The following is a 21,777-nucleotide window of genomic DNA, read 5'->3' on the forward strand; positions in this document are numbered from 1 at the left end:
ATGTGGAGCCTCATAGGGCCCACAGTATGCTAAGAAAGGTATTATTAAGGTTTTATATAGGATCATCATTACCTCTTTGTTTGTATATTCTCTAGCCACAACATTCGGCTCTTGGTGGGTACACCACTTCCGGTGCAGCCACAGTGATGCGCCATGCTTGTGAGGACACTAGCACAGGCATGCTGTACCTGTGCTGGAATCATGCACAGTGGGTAGATCATGCCATCAAACAGCCTGTAAGGCTGAATTGATGCACATTCTGTCAGTTTGGAGCATGCAGGTCTTTTAATCACTCCCAGCTGAACATTCATTCAAGTACATGAGCGACCCCTACCCCCACTCCCTTCCCACCACCAACCGCTATCGCTAATTATAGGACCGACCTTCCAACTTACAATGAGATGCTTTTGACTTATTTTTGCTCTTACAAAGTTTTTAGAAGTTCTGAGTTGTGTTCTTGGAGAGGTTTTGGTGACTTGTTATTTTGAAGGGAGTGTTGCTGCATCCTGACAGAAAGAGCAGAGGAATTTTCTGCTAGATTTATGGGGCTATAGTTTCACTTGTTCTTGGGCTGCAGCCCAACAGGGAAATGGAGCATAGAATGCAGAAGTGGGAAGCGTTGAACAAAGGGAGTAAAGAAGGGCTCTCCACAGAAGAGCCTACCCACCTAGTGTCTTCAGAGGAGCAGGCTGCATTTAAGAGGTGCAGGTTGGCTGAAACACATACTAGCCATGCATGCTGCTGTGTCATCTGTTGAGTATTCAGCCAACCAGCAGCATGTTCGGTGGTAGGCTGCATACTGAAATCATTGAAATAAAGAAGCAGCACCAAGTTTGTGTGTTGCCTGTCTCGACAAGACCGGGCATGGGCTAATTGCGAATTGCAAACTCTACACCCAAAAACAGGATGATAAAAATTAGAATACCATTAACTTTTTATGGTCTTGTCAACCTGAGAAGCTGCCTTTAGAGTACTGAGGACCTGTAGCCTGAAATCTCTCTGCTCTTGTATAGTACTGAGCCTACTTCCATTCAGAGCATAATTACTGCTTGTATTTTTTCTAGCAAAATGTATCACCTCACAATTACTGACATTGAATTTCTTTAGTGCAATCCCCCATATTATTAATATCTCTTTGCAGCATCCCCTTACCTCCTATTTCAGTATCGTCAACACATTGCAATAACACTCTAGCTAGGCCTTTATCGAAATCTTTATATAATTTTTTTTATTCACAAGATGTGGGCATCACTGACAAACCCAGCATTTATTGCCCATCTAAAATTACCCTTGAGAAGGTGTTGGTGAGCTGCCTTCTTAAACCGCTGAAGTCTGTATGGTGTAGATACACCATAATGCTGTTAGGGAGAGATTTCCAGGATTTCTTCCTAGCGACAGTAAAGGAACGGTGACATAGTTCCAAGTCAGGATTGTGTGTGACTTGGAGGGAAACTTGCTGGTGGTGGTGTTCCCATGCTGCCCTTGTCCTTCTAGGTGGTAGAAGTCACAGATTTAGAAGGTGCTGTTGGAGAGGCCTTGGCAAGTTGCTGCAGTGCATCTTGCAGATGGTACACACTGCAACCACATTGTGCCTGTGGTGGAGGGAGTGAATGTTTAAGATGGTGGGTGGGGTGTCAATAAGTGGGCCATTTTGTCCTGGCTGGTGTCGAGCTTCTTGAGTGTTGTTGGAGTTGTACCCATCCAGGCAAGTGGAAAATATGCTTCTGAAGTGTGCCTTTTAGGTAGTGGAAAGGCTTTGGGGAATCAGGAGGTGAGTTACTTGCTGGAGAATTTCCAGCCTTTGACCTGCTCTTGTAGTCACAGTATTTATATGGCTGGTCAAGTTAAGTTTCTGGTCAATGGTTCCCCCCAGGATGTTGATGGTAGGGGATTTAACAATGGTAATGCCATTGAATATCAAGGGGAAGTTGTTATACTCTCTTGTTTGAGATGGCCATTGCCTGGCACTCGAGGAGTGCGAATGTTACTTGTCACTTATCAGCCCAAGCCTGTTGTCCAGGGCGTACTATATGCAGGCACAAACTAATTCATTGTCTGAGAAATTGTGAATGGAACTGAACACTGTGCATTCATCAGCGAACATCCCCACCTCTGGCCTTAGGGTAGAGGGTAGCTCACTGAAGAAGCAGCTGAAGATGGTTGGGCCTAAGACACCACCTTGAGGAACTCTTGCAGCGATGTCCTGCTGCTGTAATGATTGGTCTCCTACAATTGCAACCATCTTCCGCTGATGGAATATGCTCAGTGAACAAAAGTGGCTCCAGAGCTGAACCCAATGAACCAACACTGTCCACTCCCAAGCTGAAAAATTGCCCTTAACTCCTACTTCCTGTTTTCTTCTTGCCAACCAATTTTTAAACCAATTTGCTACCCTTCCCCTAATTCCATACCCCTTTATCTTCTCTAGTCAAAGGCTTCCCTAAAGTTCATGTACATTGCATTTCCCTCATCTATAATGTCTTTTTCCTCCTCAAAGAATTCTGAGGTTTGTCAATCATGATCGTCCCTTTTTAAATCTATGCTGGCTACTTCTCTCTTTATCTAGATTTGTGCTAATTTTTCCTCAATTAGTGACGCCAGAATTTTTTCTACCAAAGAGGTTGTTCTAATTGGCTTATAATTAACTGACTTGACTCTGCCGCCCTTTGAAAATTGGGCACTACATGGGCCACTCTCCAATCATATTCAATTAGAACTCTGAAATATAATGTATAAGTCCTTAGCAATTTCCTCCCATAGGACCCAAGGACTAACCAATATCATTAGCATATTTAATGGTTCTATCACAAACCAGCTATTTTTCTGAGAGGATATTCCAAACAAAGTAAGATGCCAATCATCTCAGCCCCAGGACATTTTTAGCAGAATATAATCTGATACATTAGGATTGTGTCTTGACAAAGTTCTGTTTTTTTTTAAATGTTCTTACTTAATTTATAAAATCACCACTAAAGTTGCCACATAGCTAACTAAAAATATTTTTATTGTTCAGAAGCACTGTGTACTTTTAGCCAAATTATCACTGACAAAATGATAGAAAAACGTTAAGAAATAATGCATAAGCATGAAGTGGAGAAAAAGAGCAATATTCTCTGTTAATTGGGCCCATCTTAAAATGTGCATCTACAGTATCTGTAATCATTACAACTCAAACAAAAATACACATGGAGCATTAATCTCCCAATATTTCTACAGTCAGCATACCTGTATTAACATACATCAGATTTCTTATGCAATGTCTTTAAAACCACCTTTTTTGTAGCTTGAAGCATGCAGCTGAAACTTAATGCTCATCTTTTCTTTAAATCACAGCTGTTGAAATCATTTGTAGTTGTGAAATGCACTGAGGCACTGACGCCAGGTCTAAGACACATGTGTCCTGAGTAGTGTTGAATCTTTGGCACATAGCTTCTTCCCAATGTTTAAGTTGCTGGTTTTATTATTTAAACAAATCCAAAACCTACAACCAATGATATATGTGACATACAACTGATTGAGAAATGAGCTGTCAGTTAATTGATTTATTCAGATGACAGCTGGCTGGTGAGGTGAATTACAATCTGTCTCCACACTCCAGGGACCTGGAGGAGGATCCAGTGCAGACGGTTAAGAGGAAAATAGCTTCTCTCTGATGGCAATTAAGGGTCCTAAAAAACAAGTGAGTTTGGATTATCATAATCCTGCTCCCAGAGGATCCCATCTATCTACAATTTGGCAACAACTGGCTTTATTTGGGAAACTTCACTCAAAGAGCTATTAACAATAGCTCTAAAGAAAAGGGTGCTGTTCTGAGGTTGCTTTATATCAGACTGTGGTAGTTAAACATCTGAATTGTGGAATGCAATGGAAAATTAATTTTTCATATAAATTGGATACGTGTCTCTTCTGTGCTATTTTAAAAATCTTTTGAATTAAGTGCAAACTGTTCCAATCAATTTTATTTAGATTTTCTCCTTAATTCTCTTTGCTACTTTTGCTTCATCCTCTCCTCTCCTGAAGATATCAACTTGCTGGGATATACTTCCATGAGAGCCAATCAGTCCCCAGCAAGTGTCAGCAGTTATTGAAATAAAAACAGGAAGTGCTGGAAATACTCGGCAGGTCCGGCAGCATCTGTGGAGAAAGAAACTGAGTTAAGGTTTCATTGATGAATGGTCACTGACCTGAAATATTAGGTTCCAAGGAAGGGTCACTGACCCGAAACGTTAACTCTGCTTCTCTTTCCACAGATGCTGCCAGACCTGCTGAGTGGTTCCAGCATTTCTTGTTTTTATTTCAGATTTCCAGCTTTTATTGAAATATTAGCTGTTTCTCTCTCCACAGATGCTGCCAGACCTGCTGAGTATTTCCAGCACTTTCTGTATTTATTTCATATTGCCAGCATCTGCAGTATTTTGCTTTTATTTCAGTAGGTACTGATCCTTGTGGGGACCACTCCAGCTGAACCCCATACCATCATCGCAAAATATCACACTTACATGCGCTTCTAACAGGGGTCCCTAAATAGCATTCCACAGCAGGAATCCTGTCCATTTTGTGTGGCCTTCGTAACCCAGAGGCACTGAAGCCAATTGCAGTATTCGCACCAGTGCCCTATCTGAGATCAGCTAACCCAGCACAAACTCAGGATTAATGCAGGATCTTTCTAGTTCTTATGGCTATGTTATGCATTTCCAGAGGGGAAGCCTACAGCAATCTGTTACTTCCTTTGATCATGTTAATTTTCCAAAAATATATTGTAGTCAATTTAGATATTTTTGCAGCCACCAGAGTTTTAGTAAATTTTTAACAGCTGAGTCGGGTTAATTGCTCTGTTGACAACAACAACTCACATATATGTAGCCCCTTTAACATAGTAAAACTTGCCAAGGTGCTTCACATAAGCATAACTAGTTGAAAGTTGACACCAAGCCAAAGAAGGAGATATTCGAAGAGGTGATCAATGGCTTGGTCAGAGTTGGGTTTTAAGGAGCATCTTAAAGGAGAGAGAGATGGAGAGGCATAAGGAAGGAATTCCAGAGTTTACCACCAAGAGGGCTCAAGGCATGGCCAACAATGATAAGGCAAAAGAAGTGGGGGATGCACAAGAGGCCAGAGTTGGAGAAATGCAGAGTTTTCAGAAGGTTGTAGAGCTGGAGGAGGTCAAAGACACAGAGGGCTGAGACCATAGAGGGATTTGAACATGAAAATAAGAATTTTCAAATTCCTCTGTTAAAATGTGAACAAAGTATTCTCATGTCAATGCATTTAATGCTCCTAAGGTAATACCACACAGTGTGATTTCTAGGCTATAGAGTTCATGCAAATGATAGCCACACAAGCAGGTCTCCTTATAGACTGGCACTAATACTGTTATATCTTTCAATCCTGTGCATTTTCACTGTGCATTTTCAAACACTCAATGTACCCCTTTTTTAAAATGTAGGTTCAAACGCACCATTTGCACTTCTGTTGCATATCACATCTAATTGGGACGTGAGGGCAAAAACAGGTTTTTTTTACTGCAGTCCAAATACAGTACAGCAATAACCAACTGAGCAATAAATCTGAACTACTCCCACCAGTCTCCAAAAATTGTGCATTTAGTTTAGACAGTATATGGGGAGCTCTAAACTGCAGCTATTGTAAAACCAAAATGAAACACTGTGGATTCTGGAAATCTGAAATAAAAACAGAAAATGCTAAAAGTTTCAGATTGGTGACCTTTCATCAGAATTCCTGGGGAAAGGTTGTTGACCTGAAATATTAACTCAGTTTCTCCCTCCACAGATACTGTCTGACCTGTTGAATGTCTCCAGCATGTTATTTTCTGTTTCAGCTACTGTAATCTGCATTGTATCTTGTTCTGGAACTGAATGTAAACAAAAAAAATGTCATACCCCAACACTGTTAATCATCATAAAATTAAAAAAAATAGAAAATGCTGGAAATACTCAGCAGGTCTGGCAGGATCTGTGGAGAGAGAAACACAGTTAACCTTTCAGGTTCAAGATTTTTCATCAGAACTCTACCGTTTCACAAAATCATGCTGTCCCCTACCCAAATGATTAAACAAAATATGACCCACACAATACTTTAATTAGGATTTATTTGAGGAGGCCAATATGCCTTTTGTCTGTGTACTTTTTTAATTCTTTTATGGGGTGTGAACATTGCTGGCAAGGCCAACATTTATTGGTCATCCCTAATTGCCCTTGAGAAGGGGTGGTGAGCTGCCTTCTTGAACCGCTGCAGTCCCTCTGGTGTAGGTACACCCACAGTGCTGTTAGGTAGGGAGTTCCAAGATTTTGACCCAGTGACAGTGAAGGAGCAGTGATATAGTTCCAAGTCAGGATGGTGTGTGGCCTGGGGAGGAACTTACAAGTGATGATATTCCCATGTGTCTGCTGCCCTTGTCCTTCTCAGTAGTAGAGTTTGTTGGTATGAAAGGTTTATCGAAGGAGGCTTGGCGAGTTGCTACAGTACATCTTGTAGATAGTACACACTGCTGCCACTGTGCATTGGTGGGGGAGGGAGTGAATGTTTAAGCTGGTGGATGGGGTGCTGATCAAGTAGGCTGCTTTGTCCTGGATGATGTCAAGCTTCTTGAGTGTTGTTGGTGCTGCACTCATCCAGACAAGTGGAGAGTATTCCATCACACTCCTGACTTGTGCCTTGCAGATGTTGGAAAGGATTTGAAGAGTCAGGAGGTGAGTTACTCACCACAGAATTCCCAGCCTTTGACCAGCTCTTGTAGCCACAGTATTTATATGGTTAGCCCAGTTAAGTTTCTGGTAAATGGTAAACCCCAGGATGTTGATGGTGGGGATTTCTGCAGTTGTAATGCCATTGAATGTCAAAAGGAGATGGGTAAATTCTCTCTTGTTGGAGATAGCCATTGCCTGGCACTTGTGTTGCATGAATGTTACTTGCCACTTATCAGCCCAAGCCTGAATGTTGCCCTGGGCTTGTTATATGTGGACATGGACCATGCAAACCTGTCCTACATTTAGATTCACAACACAGACATATGCAGTAGCATTTCTGATCACACAAAACCAGGCCTCTCCAAATGAATAGAGGTGTAAATTAATATATTTCATTGCACTTAGAAAAAAAAATTGCATTTTATTCCATTGTTTTCCAGCAATGAAAGTGACATGTCATATTCCAGTATAAATGAACAAAATCAAAGTGCAAATCTCTCAGTTACAGAAAATGCATGCAATCTACCAACCAACAGCTTGTCACCTTTCAACCCTCAATTCACAGATTAGTGAGCCAAACATCTGCCAAACATCTGTGCACCAGGGAGAGCCAGGTATGCTGCAGATCTCACTAGTTTATAAGGCACGCTGCAAAGCCAAGCTTCTTAGCAACACAACAAATCAATTCCTATTTTTCCAGGTGAATAACTATTATTCAGCCTCCACCCATTTGACTTACAACATCATGGACTCAATTTGCAGTTTAAAAAAAAAAGTGTTTTAAAAATGGTGTGACTTATAAATAACGAAGCACAATTGGCATAATATTTAGATGGTAAATACAATGTTTACAGTGATCGGATGGAAAACTAAAAATGAGTTTTTTTTAATACAATGGTTTTGATTTCTGGATTTCTGCTGTACCAATCACACAGATAGAAGCATAGAATCATATAACACAGAGGAGGCCATTCAGCCCATCATGCCTGTGCCAGCTCCCCGAAAGAGCTACCAATTCGTCCCACTCTTCTGCTCTTACTCCATAGCCCTGCAATTTTTTTTTCTTTTTAATTATATATCCAATTCCCTTGACATCTAACTAAAGCCAGGGCTCACATCGAGGTGACAGATGTTGATTATGTCACATTGCCACTGAGCTCATCTAGGCCCTAACTTTGGGGATGACCGTTTACACATAGGAAATGTCCATTTTTACGCAGGCTCACCAAAACGTCTCATTGCCCAGTCCGAATATAAGCCCTAGCACCTCTTTTTAATACTTTTCCGCATCCACCAATAAACTACATATACTGCAACTGACCTAGCATTGCGATTTAATCAAAGTGCCAAAAGTACAACGTGGAACCATATCAAATAACATTCAAATACAAATATCTAATGGTCAAAGAGCTTATGGCTTTGCCCACTCATGAGCCCAGCAGAGATGCCGAAAATTCTTATTCTGCCCCAAATTAAGTTGGAAAACATCAGAACCATTGTATTACCTGGCAGAAATCCAACCAAACGTCTATCATCTGTATTGTGACAACGTGTACTAACAAAAAATGTTAAATTAATATGAAATTGTTTTTTTTTCTCAAAGAGCATTGTTGTTTGTGCCGAGATAAAAGGCATGGGTATTCTAAAGAAATCTTCGGTTGGTATCTCTGAAACCTATGGCACAATGCGTTCAAGTCCCAGCCACTTTGGCATCTAAAATTTGTAAAACGATCACAGCAAAATAAATGCAGGGCGTCAAAATGGGAGTTTTTCTCCCTCATTCCTTTAAGGTTTCAATGCAGATCCATGAAAAACATTCCAGATAAATGCTGCGATTTTAATATAAAAAGTCATTCAATTGACTGCGACACTTGTGATATAGGTTCGAAATTACTCACAACACACAAAAACTGAATGCACATGGATATTCCGAACCATAAATTTTCTTAATACGAGGTGCATGCAAAAAAAGGTTATCCAACAATCCGTCGCATACTTAGACAAGTTAACAAGAGTAGGAAGCATCGCCTGACTAAAGCCTGCACTGTGGAGCAACACACGCCCCCAGGCAATTAGAAAATAGTGGTACCTTATTCCCGTCACATTTCAGCACCACGGCCAGTTCATCTGGACTGAGAACTTTGCCTTATCAAAAAAAAAACAAAAAGATCAAGTGTTACCAGAGCGGTTATACAGTCGAATGACTTTTGTAAACAGCCACGCGAGATCCCGTGATGTACATTTGAACCAAGGCTTCATTCACCTCCTTCATACAAGTGCATAACCTACATGCCAAAAAAAAATCCAACCTTGTTCGTTCCTTGCTGCTGAATGAAATAAGAGGTGTGTCAAAATTCACGTCCCGTTAAGATTTCCTTAAACGGCTGCAAGCCTCTATTACTATTTGGGAGGTATGACAACTAAAGGTAGACCGCGTTTGGGTCTCCACATTAAAACCTGGGCGTCGTTTGCGTTGGGCTTCACCAAGGCATTTGGAGGTATGGGCTCCATCCTGGTTAATATCCGAGGCTGCTCCTGCTGTGTCCTTCCAACAAGTTTAGCGCGATAGCCCAATGGGTTCAATGGGTCAACTTCTATGTCAACGCGCATTCTCCATTTGATTGTCTGAAGTAAAATCTTCTCTTTGCTGATAGTGTTCATGGCTACGAGCCAGGTGGTGAAACTTTGGTCTCTTTTAATCCTGGTTAGTTGAGGCACGTTGCTCTCACTCACGGGTACCGCCCATGTCACACTTGGGTAAAAATTGTCATTCATGCTGACTGAGAACCGAGATGCCTTGTTTATGGGACCGACTAGGGTCACTGTTTCGGTGGTATTGCCATACCATGGATAGCTCACTCCATCAGAATCACTAATAGCTTTAACCCTGCCTTCTCGCAAATCAGGAAGTTCCCAGCTAGACCTGGATAAAGATAAATATGTGTAAGCATTATCTGTAGGCAACTGTAATCAACACAACGTATTCGTTCAGTGGAAATTTCCCAACCACATAAATAAAGTGTTTACGTTTTAAATAATAGGAGCATTCAAAACGCAGCTCGACACTACACTGGGAGAGTTAGAATGTTGGAGGGATGAGCTGAATGGTCTTTGCTGACCCTTGACATTTTATGTTATTAAATTAATTTTGTTTGCATTAATGAAAAATATTGAGGTGGAATTGAATCGAAGTTTTTCGAGCTATTAAGGAGAACAGGGATACGATATATGTGAAGGAAGTATTTCTGCTAGTTGGGGAGACTAGGACTGGAAGGCTTAGTCTAAAAATTAGAGCCCGACTTTTCAAAAGTGAAATTGGAAAAAACTTGGTCAGAAGAGGTGGTAAAAGTTTGGAACCCTCTTCTACAAATGGTAATGGATTCTAGATCAATTGTTAATTTTAAAACTGAGATTAATAGATTTTTGATAGCCAAAGTTATTCAGGGATATGGGCAAATGCAGCTATCTATATGGAGCTACGTCGCAAATTAGCCATGATCTCATTGAATGGCAGAACAGGCTCCAGGAGATAAATGGTGTGTTCTTATGTTGCTAATGGATAGGTCAATATTCATAGTTAGGAACAGAGGTTTTGTGGAAAGGCGCTTTATCTCAATGAGTGATCAAATTTTGAAATTTTGAATTGAAATGTTAATAGGCATTGTGGCGACGGTAGTTTTGATGTTGCTGCTTGTATAATCCAGATTTATAATTGTTAGCAGGTGATAAGAAGGATCTCCTCTAACGTCGCAGATTTTATCAACACCATCCCTTCTCCGCATTACTTGTTGGTTGCATTTGAGTTCAGAGGAAGTGGGTGGAATGACGTCATCAGCAATATATCTTATGACTGATTTCTGGCAGCGCTGTAGATAAGTTCTTTGATGTTGAGAAAAGGCAGTTGATGAATCAAGCTGATTGTGTTCATCCAAATTCTCTCTACTTTTAAACTTGGTGAGAAGTAAGGGAAAAGATTTACTATAAAATACAATACCGCTTACGGTTGTATGTGTCCACTACTTCTGAGAAATGTATAATTCATTACTAAATCTGTCTGTCAATAGATACAAGCTACTGCACTGTTTGCTCTGCTGCTGGTGAAAGGTAGTTTGAAAGCAGAGATAAATTAATTCTACCGTCACCTGTCTACATAGTAGCTCCTCAAGTTGCCTTCCAAAGGAAAATTCTCACGATTTGCACTATCCCTGTAACCTCCTCCAGCTCTACAACCTTCCTAGAAGTCTTGTGTTCCTCGAACTCTTGTCTCTTGTGCATGCCCCTGTTTCTTTGTTCCACCATTGGCAGCTCTGCGCTCTAAGTCTTCAGCTCTGCAATTTCTTCGCTAAACCTCTTCATCTCTCTCCTTTAAGGTGCTCCTTAAAACCTACCTCTTTGACTAAGTCACCTGTCATAATGTCTCCTTTGGCTCTTTTCAATCCTTATCTGATTGGGCGGCACAGTAGTTAGCACTGCAGCCTCACAGATCCAGCTACCTGGGTTCGATTCTGGGTATTGCCTGTGCGGAGTTTGCAAGTTCTCTCTATGACTGTGTGGGTTTTCGCCGGGTGTTCTGGTTTCCTCCCACAGCCAAAGACTTGCAGGTTGATAGGTAAATTGGCTATTACAAATTGCCCCTAGTATAGGTGGGGATGTGGTAGGAATATGGGATTAATGTAGGATTAGTATAAATGGGTGGTTGATGGTCGGCACAGACTCGGTGGGCTGAAGGGCCTGTTTCAGGGCTACATCTCTAAATAAATATATTGTGAAGTGCCTTGGGAAGTTTTACTACCTTAAAGGCACTTTATAAGTGCAAGTTGTTGTACTGCCGAAGTAACTCCTCCAGGATAGGCTATAGTTTTAAAAGAGCCATGTACTAATCTCTGGAGTGCCACTCATACCTGGAACTCTATAATTACTTGTGCTAGAACAAATGAGTCTGTCATATTGCCACTTCATTAGGATGAACAATCCAATCTAACGTTTTAGAGAAAGGAGGAGGAAACAATGTAAAATGTCGTCAGTGTGTGCAGCGCTTTTCTTCAGATTACAGGAGATAAGTTTTCCCCAATTAATAAAAAGTTTACCCAATGTACCTATGATGGAATGAAACTGCTGTCGTTATGGAAACCAAGCAATATCCCTTGCCTGCTTCTGACAAGAACGTTGTTGTAGCCTGTTGTCCCAGAGATGTCAATTGAAAACTTAAACCATAACAAGGTTTACACAAAGGCGATTTGAAAAGTCAAAATGAAAACCCATTTTAGAATAGTTAAGATTCTAAAGAAGACTTTCTTTCGGAAAATAATTTGAGAAGGAGTCGCTAATTTTAAAAACTAATTTTGGATGGGTTATTTTGTCCAGTAAACTTGCCCTCTGGAGCTTGAGTTTCAAACTTTCTATTGGTTGTAACGATTTTAAGTAAAATAAATCTAGGCAGTTTGAACCGTGCTAAATTTGGATCCACAAAATTGCTCCTGATTAGCACCAGTTGCATTACATTGACAATGGAGACAGCAAGCAGAGCAAACGTGGGAAATGGAATGATCTTCACTGGTGCACGTGGGCTTCTTTTTTGCCGTGGGAGTGTCCTAAAAGTACATTGCTGGGTAGTGTTTGTGTGCTTCTACTTGTACTATATGTGGTGAGTGCGTCTGATACTAATAAAAGATAGTAAAAGTGGAAAGTGTGTTATTCCCCAGCATTAATATCTTTCAAAACACAAATTGCCGAGAAATCTAAAGTTTAAATCTGAACTTGTTGCAAAATGTATAGCGCTATTGTAACCTCTACAAAACTGACGAGCCCTAAAGAGACTAAAGATTTCAAGATAATTTTGCAAGAAGAGTATATAGAGTATCTACGAGTATAGTGTCTCTGTAGTATAAAGGTAAAATGTATGATTTTGCTATCCTGGTGTAGCGTTTCCTGTTAACTGCAGTGCATATGGGAAATCTGATCGCTAAGGTAGGTGTGCTTTATTTGCAACCAGCACCATTTTCCAGTTATGAACTTTAATGGATAGAAAATCATGTGAGCCACGAGAAGGGTCGCTGACCTCTGCGCCCAAATTTCCGCTGCCCTCTCTCATTGCGCGTCCAAGTCATAACAGTGACCCTCTAACCTCATCAAAGAAAGGGCAGCACAGTGGCGCAGTGGTTAGCACCGCAGCCTCACAGCTCCAGCGACCCGGGTTCAATTCTGCGTACTGCCTGTGTCGAGTTTGCAAGTTCTCCCTGTGTCTGCGTGGGATTCCTCTGATGCTCCGGTTTCCTCCCACAGCCAAAAGACTTGCAGGTTGATAGGTGAATTGGCCATTATAAATTGCCACTTGTGTAGGTGGGAGGGGAATATAGGGACAGGTGAGGATGTGGTAGGAATATGGGATTAGTATAAATGGGTGGTTAATGGTCGGCACAGACTCGGTGGGCCGAAGGGCCTGTTTCAGTGCTGTATATCTAAATCTTAAAAAAAAAACTTTACCCGGCATATTAGTTAAATGTTTTAAAAGAGATTATGGAAGACTGAGCCGCAAGTTAGACTTTAGGCCTGCTGTGCCTCGGGGTAGTAGGACGGAAGTTGATGCCTGCTAACTCTTCTCCACCACAGTGAGTTCTAAAATCAGCTGTGTCAGAGCACTGCACAGAGCAGAAGCCAGTTGCCTGCCCACCAAAACGGAGGAATGTTTATTCTGGACGGGAGGTGCGGCATTGGTGGAGATAGGCGAGCAGGTCACCTGCTCATCCCATCAGGCAGGCTAGTAGAAGGCACAGTGATAGATATTAAAAACGAGAGAAATCAAATTAATTCTGAGAAAAGGGTGAGGCTTATAAAATGTGCATTGTAAAGTTCAAAAGCTAGGCTGATATACTGCTTTGCTGGTCTTGAAGCATGAAGAAATGACAAAGTTAGCAACATAGGAACAGGAGGAGGCCATTTAGCCCCACCCGGAGCCTGTTCCATCACTCAATGAGATCATGGGTTGATCTGCCACCTACCTTTGCCCCATATCCCTTAATACCTTTGGTTAACAAAAATCTATCAATCTCAGATTTAACATTGCCAATTGATCTAGCTTCAATTGCCATTTGCAGAAGAGTTCCAAACTTCTACCATCCTTTGCGTGTAGATGTGTTTCCTAATTTTATTCCGACTCTAATATTTAGACTCACCAACGACTGGAAATAGTTTCATTCTATCTATCCTATCTCTTCCCCTTCCTTTTGCCTTTTAGACCTGCGGCGAGAGTCTTTGGCAATACAAAGTGAACATCAATTTTTTGGATACATTAATTGGCTGTGGTCCCTTCATATTTCCTTTTGTTTTTATATAAAGGTTTGATTTTACAGGGGAAATGGCTTAAGTGAAATTGATTCGTGGTATAACTCTGACTGTACTGTCCCATAATGTGAAACAACAGCATCATTACTAAACCATTGTTTAATAACATGATTGAGCCAAAAGCCGGGAATCTAAAGCAGCTGAATACTGTTTTAACTTCTAAGAAGAACATCAAAAAATATGAAAAGTTAGATTACAACAGGGATGCTTCTCTCACTGCATCTACCATGTTAAACATTCACTCCCTCCACCACCTGTGTATTGTGGCTGCCATTTATCCCATCAAAAAGGTGCACTGCAGCAAATCTCTAAGGGGTTCTTCAACAGCCCTTTCCAAACCTGCAACCTCTACTACCTAGAAGTACTAGGGCAGCAGGTGCATGAGACACCATCACATTAAGTTCCCTTCCAAGTCACATACCATTCTGACTTGGAAGAATATCGCTGCTCCTTCATTGCCACTGGTCAAAATACTGGAACTCCCTATGTAACAGCACTGTGGGTATACCTGTACCAGAAAGACTGCAGCGATTCAAGAATGCAGCTCACCATCACCTTCTCAAGGGCAATTAGGGAGGGCAACAAATGCTGGCCTTGCCAGTGATGCTCTCATCCCATGAATGAATAAAAAAAAAACGTAGATGTTTGGGGTTTTTTCAATCTTTTTTCATTCGTGACTTAGATCAATACAAGTAAATGAACAGTTTACAGTGAACGGGGTTACTTTCAAAGTAATTATTATTCTCTGGTATCTGTGCCTTCAATGTGATACTTTTTATTTGATTAAAGCTACCCTTTATTGGCGCTGCTACATTGGGAACCTTTTTTTATAAAGCCTTTCAACTTGCCAACTGTATTCTCCTAGAAAATAACCAAAAGCTCAGCAAAAACAGTAGCAAGGCTTTACTCCAATAAAATGTGCTGTTCTTCATAGAAGTGATTCAAATAAATCATCCTGCAATAAAAACACCATTGTGATATAGTGAGGTTGCTCCTCTGAGCAACTGGCAATAGTCTTGCAGAGATTGTGATTACATTGTCAGTTGAAGGAGTTGCATCTGACTGAAAGCAATGATAATGGTATGGCTGTGTATAAAGATCTAGTGTGAATATGTGAAAAGTGTGATTTTAAAACCTTCCATTGCAGGATAAAACGGATTAGCAATGTATTGAACTGGGGCTTCACTGGTGGTGGTGGAGGGATGGGGGTTGAGGGTTGCAGGAGCGGGTTGAGGATGAGTAGCATGTTGCAAGCCTCCACAATATATTGAAGTAAGATTCATGTTGTAATAGAATGGAGTTAAAGTCTTCATTCAATCATCTGGCAATATTCTCATAATGAGAAAACCATAGTCACCAGCAAAATATTGTAGGTCCCTCAGCATCCCCACACCTATCCAACTCCCAATGGATGCCATTTAAAAAATATAGGAATTGACAGGTGCCCAGTCAACTGTTTAATTTAAGTAAACGATTGCTGGCATTAATTGGGTGTTGTGACATTCTACTAAGGAAAGGATAAATATAATGTGGCTCTGGAAGGTTTTTGATGTACTTAATATCATGGATGTATATTCAGTACAAGACTGCTAACAGTTATCTTTTGTGACTGTAAGTGGACTGATAGGATATAAATAATGAGAGGGGAGTCCTGTCTGAGCAGGCAGGACTGTTCCTTCCTAGATTACAAACAGTATACTAGCTGTACAGGGTTGTAAAAACAGTATGTATTCAACACTTCAAATGCACCTGTCTCTCTGTAAGAAGCATAGTGGTTCAGGAAGGACAACTAGATCTTTAGGACAGATGAGCTCAGCATAATTCCAATTTAAGGATCAAAGTATTTATTACTCTTGCTACCTACTCCCTGTATATGGAATTCTTGAGTCAGCCACCACCCTTAAGGGCATAATCCCCAACTACCAATCCTGAATTAGTCAGATTTCCAATGCTCATAATAATTTTATGAATCTATTATTTAATATTTCCTATGTTTGCATGCTGGAAAGCTTGGTGAATTATTTTATGCTACTATATATGGACAGAGGCAAAGTATTCAGTTCTTTTAAACTGGAAAATACTGTAGAACAAATTAATTAGGCAAATTGAGTCATTTTAATATACAGTACACTGTGTGGAAACATTAACCTAAGTCTAATCCTGGGCAAATATAATTAGGCAAACTTTGTACTTTTAGCTGCAATGACATTGAAAATTATATCCTTCCCCTCAAATAAGTTTTGTATAAAAAAGGAATAATCAGACAAATAAGTTGCCACATAAATTGACGAAAATGCACAGCAGAATTGCACGAAGTTTAAAAAAAAAATCTTACACTGGAAGAGTTTTTAAAAAGTAGAGTTTTAGGGTGGGGGATAGAGCAGACAAAAAAAAGGGGGAGAGGGTCGGCTACAATAGACTTATCTATGAAGAACAAAGTTCAGGCTACACAGGAAGAGGTTACAATTTAGTTCTTAAAATTAACTAAATATATACAGCAAATTAATTGCTACTTGTTCTGATGTTCAAATCCCACCATGGCCTTGCCCCTCCCTATCTGTGTAACTTCCCCCAGGCCTACAACCCTCCCAGATCTCTGCTTTTTGGCCTTTTGGGCGTTTATGGTTTGCCCCATCCATCTCCGTCCAAAGCTCTGGAATTCCCTCCCTAAACCTATCTAATGCCTCTTTCCGCCTCTAAATCGATCCTTCAAACCTACCTCTGACTAAGCTTTTGGTTATCTGTCCAAATTACCATTTAAGTGACTCAGTCTCATTTTTTTTTGACAATGGTTCTTGTGAAGCACCTCGGGACGTTTTTACTAACTTAAAGACGCTATATCAATACAAGTTGTGGTTGACAGATAATCGTTATTTATTAACTTTTGTGTTGTTGAAGTAGTTTGATATAATTGGATCTCGGCAACAATACAACGAAGCACTTTCCTTTTGATGCTTTAAAGATTTGTCAAAATGATTCAGTTTGTTGGTGAGGAATGTGACAAGATATCTGCATGGTGAGCATGAAGATCTAGTATGGTGATGTGAAGGACAACATTTTAAGGCATCTTCGTCGCAAGGACAATGAGATGACATGTAAGGCAACAACAATCTATCCATATCACATTACTGGTCTCAGCTATGTAAAGAACTTGGAGATGTTCTATATTTGGCGCCTGCCAGAGCTCTTGCTTGTCCATTATTGATTGAGAATTTCAACACAAAGGAAAAGATTCAGCCTACAGTGGCCCTTTTCTACAGTTTATTGCAGGTGTCCATCTCAGGTCAATTTCACATTCTGAAATTAACATTTCAGTGAGTTGTGCTCAGTAGCAAGTCTGTCAATAAGGCAGAGACGGTTTTGAATTGGCTATCGCTACATTTTAAACATAGGTTCATGGAAAGTGACAGAACTTTCAATTTAACGGGGGAAAGAGAAACCAGAACAAAATGATGGAAAAGTGTTTTACTGGTTTCAAATTACGTAAATGTTTCTTTAGGCTTTCTGCTGCGCGATTTTGACATTAAACATAAATCGATCGTTTGTAAGCTTGAAAGAGCAATGTGAGAGGTTCCCTGGAGTTGTTTTTGTGCTGTTTGGAAAAGAGTTTTAAAAAAAATTCCCAGACTCTTTCAGAAAGATGTAATTGTCCCCGCAAAGTTTCAAGACAGTATTTTGGAACTTGCAATGTTACTGTCAGCCGTGAACCGTTCACTGTGAGCCGTTACACCCCGTGTTTCCAGCGTCTAACAAGCGAGCTCCAGTCAAAGTCCAGCAGATTTCACTTTACTTTCTGTTGCAGAATAAATTCTGGCTTCTCGTGATCGAAAAGTGAAAGCGGAAGTTTGAGTTGCAAACTCTCACTTTGTCTGCAGTTTTAATACAAAAATGCATTTCGCTGTTAACATTATTGAAAGTTCGGTAGCAGCAGCCAATGATTAAGCAACTTCAGATATTAGCCCCACTGCATGTTGAGCACGGCTGGCTTGTTAAGTTTCATTTTCATTCGTGGAATATGATATGAATCATAGATAAGCCTGACATTGTATCTTTAAATACGCACCTTAAAACTATTTCTAATAGTTTGCGTGGTAGACAGTCTGTCACAAGACACCGCAGTTGCATTAATATTTAGCCATCTTTAACCATCTCACTGAGGCATGATTCCCATTCCATAGAAAGAAACGTGGGCGGGTGAGCATGTTTAGTCTGAAAGTGTTGGCCTACACAGAAATTAACTGTTTAACTAATAAATAAGCACACGATTAATGACGCTCCCATCAGGAAATTTAAACATAAATGTTTTGGGTATATACCGTGCCGCAAAGACAGAAGAGGGACGCGGCGTTGAGTGATAAATTAATGAAAATCCCGCATATAAAAACCAAATATCCGCTTTATTTGCACTTTATGCTATTGAATGAATTACACACAATCCTCACTAATGCACAGTAATACTAATCAAGGTCCTTGCAGCTACAACACCAATTCACCACAGCGAAATTGTACAATTAGTATTATTATTACCACCGAGACGCAAGCATATTTAAATAATATGAGATGTTATGTAAGTTTATTGGATTGCAATCCATTTAACCAGTGATGAAACTGTTTTTGGGGATTGGTCATGTTGCAATACCCACTGTTGTCTGTTAATTATCATAGCAAGGTGATTACAGAATTAAATGTCAGTGCATTTCATATACTATACCGTGTTAAATTCCCTTACATTCCGAGGTCGCTGTAAGTGTTGAAAAATTCCATTTGGTTGCAAGCTTGAATCCATCCAACTACCCACGTTTCGTTTCTGGGGACGGGAGGCATCACGACCCGGGCGGATGCCTTGAAGTATGGTGTCTTATACCGTAAAACAATAGGAGAATTTTCTTCTATTAGAGTTGGGCATTGATCAATCGTAGCAGAAACGTCATACACCACTATATTCTCTCGCCGTATCCTTGATTTACAAGTTATACTCTGAATGCAACCCATCCTTCCAGGGTTAAAATATATATAATTTAAAAATGCAAAAAGATTGAAAATAGAGGCTGTGCAAAATTCAGCACTCGCATTCGTCGATCTTGCTAAGCGCGTCAATTTTGATACAGTCTTTCGTCTTCAGGGTTGATTTTCTATTCGGGTCCAGGCTAGTCCCTTCTTTTCTGTGTGTTTTTTTCCTCCTTATTGTCATGTCACAAACGGCAGGAAGCAGGAGGAAGACGAGGCAGCATATTGGCAAAATGATAAGAGGAGCAAGAGGATATGCGGGTTTCCCGTTGTAATATAGTGGCAGTGGAAGCAGAGGAAGCGCACTGTAACCACTGATTCCAGCATAGTCTGCATTTGTTTTGGAGCCACATAGAACAACACAGCCTTTCTTCCGTCTTCATAGGCAATGGTTACTGAACTCCTGGGTCCATTCCCTCGTTGGAACAGGAATGAATCGACCGTGAGACGTTAAAAATAAATCCACTCCTTTAAAAAAAAATTACCGTTACACGGTGAGTAGAGAGTGCCTTCATTGTCTGTTGTACAGCACGCTGTCCATTTCTGTGATGCTGAAGATGAATGCAGTCGGTTGCGAGAGAGAGAAAAAATCGTTTTTTGTGCCTCCCGGGACCCCATAGGCTGGAGGTCCCCAGTAAAACAGGATCAAGAGAATGCTCTCCCACTGCTTTAGGATTCCCAGCGATAAGGCTATCGAGCGGCGCCCCCTTATGCACGAGTAATTCCTCGTTCGTCTGAGATAAGTGGCTTGAAGAATCGCATCGTTCCTGTATTAAATCATATGTTGGCCAGAAATACATAGACTACCCTAAACAGTTCAAACCATTGGAATGAAGTAAGAATGGTTAATACTTTCGAACACGGAATCTAATGTATAGGCATAAGTTGTGTGCGCGAACCGCAGGACTTTATTGAAATGCAATCCCACACATCTGTGCGCTAGAAATAACTATAAATCCCAAATTTAAAAAAAACATAACACACAGTATGTGAAAAGTGAATAGATAAAGTTAAACCTTTCTCTGATGTTCAGATCTGATGAAAGATGTGCCTGAACCGTTACCCTTTCCTCTGTGGATGTTTCTCCTATGTATCTCCGGCATTAATTTTTCAGCCGCACAACACACAATTTGCCGAATTGAATTGAAAATTATTCTTATGAACTCAGTCATAAACTAACAATGAATCAATATTGATATGTTAAACGTGATTGCGTGTAAATTCAAACAGGTACTGCGCTTATTAAAAAGTGTTCTGCAAACTACTAGGGGAGAAAGAAAATTAAAAGTGCTACCGATTAGTTTGGCAATCGTGACGTTCTGCTTAAGTGTTTTCAAATCACCGTGTACTTATAAACAGGGTTAATAGCTACTCGTTCTACAGAGTGAGAGGATTTGCCAACCAAATAAAGGCTTTCTATAATAAAAGCAAAATACTGCGGATGCTGGAAATCTGAAATAAAAACAAGAAATGCTTTCTAGAGCTGTTAGCTGTGGCTCAGTGGTAGTAGTCGTGTCTCTGAGTCAGACAGTTGTGTGTTCAAATCCTTCTCTGGAGATTTAAGTATAAAATCTGGGCTGATGATGCAGTACTGAGAGAGGTGAGAACATTAAACAGAGGCCCTCAAAGATCCCATTACGCTATTTGAAGAAGAGCAGCATGTCCCTGGGTAATGTTTATCACTCAACCAACATCCCTAAAATAGATTGTATCATTGCTGTGAGCGAATTCTATATGCTGTGTTTCCTATGTTATAACAGTGACACTTCAAAACTGCTTGTTAGGAACAGAAGATCATGACTGATCTGTATCCTCGCTCCATATCTCTCTATACCTTTGGCTAGTAAAAATCTATTCATCTCAGATTTCAAGTTGTTGATTAACCAACATCCACTACTTTTTATGGGAGATTTTTCCACAATTCTGCCACCCTTTGTGTGAAGAAATATTTGCTAACTGTTCTCCTAATGGCCTGGCTCTGATTTTCAAGTTATGTCCCCTTGTCCTAGATTTCCCCAACCAGCAGAAAAAGTTTCTCTCTACCTACCCTATCAATTCCTTTCAAAAGTAAAAAAAAAACGTATAACACACCTTAACCTATATTCTAGTGAATACACGTCTAGTTTATGTAATCTCTCATCATAATCTAACCCCTGGAGCCCTGATAACATTCTGCTGAATCTGCACTGCACTTCCAAAGCCAATATATAATTTTTACAGTGTGGTATCCAGAATGGTACACAAGATATGGTCTAACCAGGGCCTTGTATAGCTTTAACTAAACTTTCTCCCTTTTATATTCTAGTTATAAAGGCTAACATTCCGTTAACCTTTCTGATTACTTTTTGTACCTAGCTACTACATTTTAGTGGTCTGTGCACATGGACCCCTAAATATGTTTGGACCGACACTGTTGCTAACTTTTCACCATTTAAAAAATACTCAGATCTACCCTTTTTCATCCAAATTGAATGACATCACACTTGCCTGCACTGAAATCCACCTGCCACAGTTCTGCCCACTCACTTAATCTGTCAACATATCTTTGTAGTTTTAAATTCCCGCCTACACCACTTACAATGCCTTTGGGTCTCAGAAAACTTAGATATATGCTCAATATTTCATTATCTAAGTCATTAATAAATATAGAGAAAAGCTGAGGCCCCAGCACATATCTTTGTATGACACCACTAGCCACTTCCTTCCAATCTGAGTACTTGAC

The 21,777-nt window shown here is 40.3% G+C and overlaps 1 protein-coding gene across 2 annotated transcripts; it reads right to left on the minus strand.

Annotated features, from left to right (window-relative positions):
- Positions 1 to 8,751: 8,751 nt before the first annotated feature.
- On the minus strand, positions 8,752 to 19,600 carry LOC137373036 (protein FAM78B). 2 transcript variants are annotated; one of them, XR_010975564.1, is made up of 3 exons: positions 18,778 to 19,600; positions 9,017 to 9,630; positions 8,752 to 8,852 (listed from the first exon to the last, which is right to left on the minus strand). XR_010975564.1 is itself a non-coding variant. In XM_068037778.1 (2 exons), exons 1-2 carry the CDS (start codon positions 19,038 to 19,040, stop codon positions 9,108 to 9,110), a joined length of 786 nt encoding a protein of 261 aa, XP_067893879.1. In that variant the 5' UTR covers positions 19,041 to 19,600; the 3' UTR covers positions 8,938 to 9,107. The 2 variants fall into 2 exon arrangements, 1 of the variants encoding a protein (XP_067893879.1); XM_068037778.1 differs by lacking the exon at positions 8,752 to 8,852 and having other exon boundaries at positions 8,938 to 9,630.
- Positions 19,601 to 21,777: the final 2,177 nt, after the last annotated feature.

This window comes from Heterodontus francisci, chromosome 8 (genome assembly GCF_036365525.1).
Source record: "Heterodontus francisci isolate sHetFra1 chromosome 8, sHetFra1.hap1, whole genome shotgun sequence".
In the NCBI taxonomy this organism is placed as follows: domain Eukaryota; kingdom Metazoa; phylum Chordata; class Chondrichthyes; order Heterodontiformes; family Heterodontidae; genus Heterodontus; species Heterodontus francisci.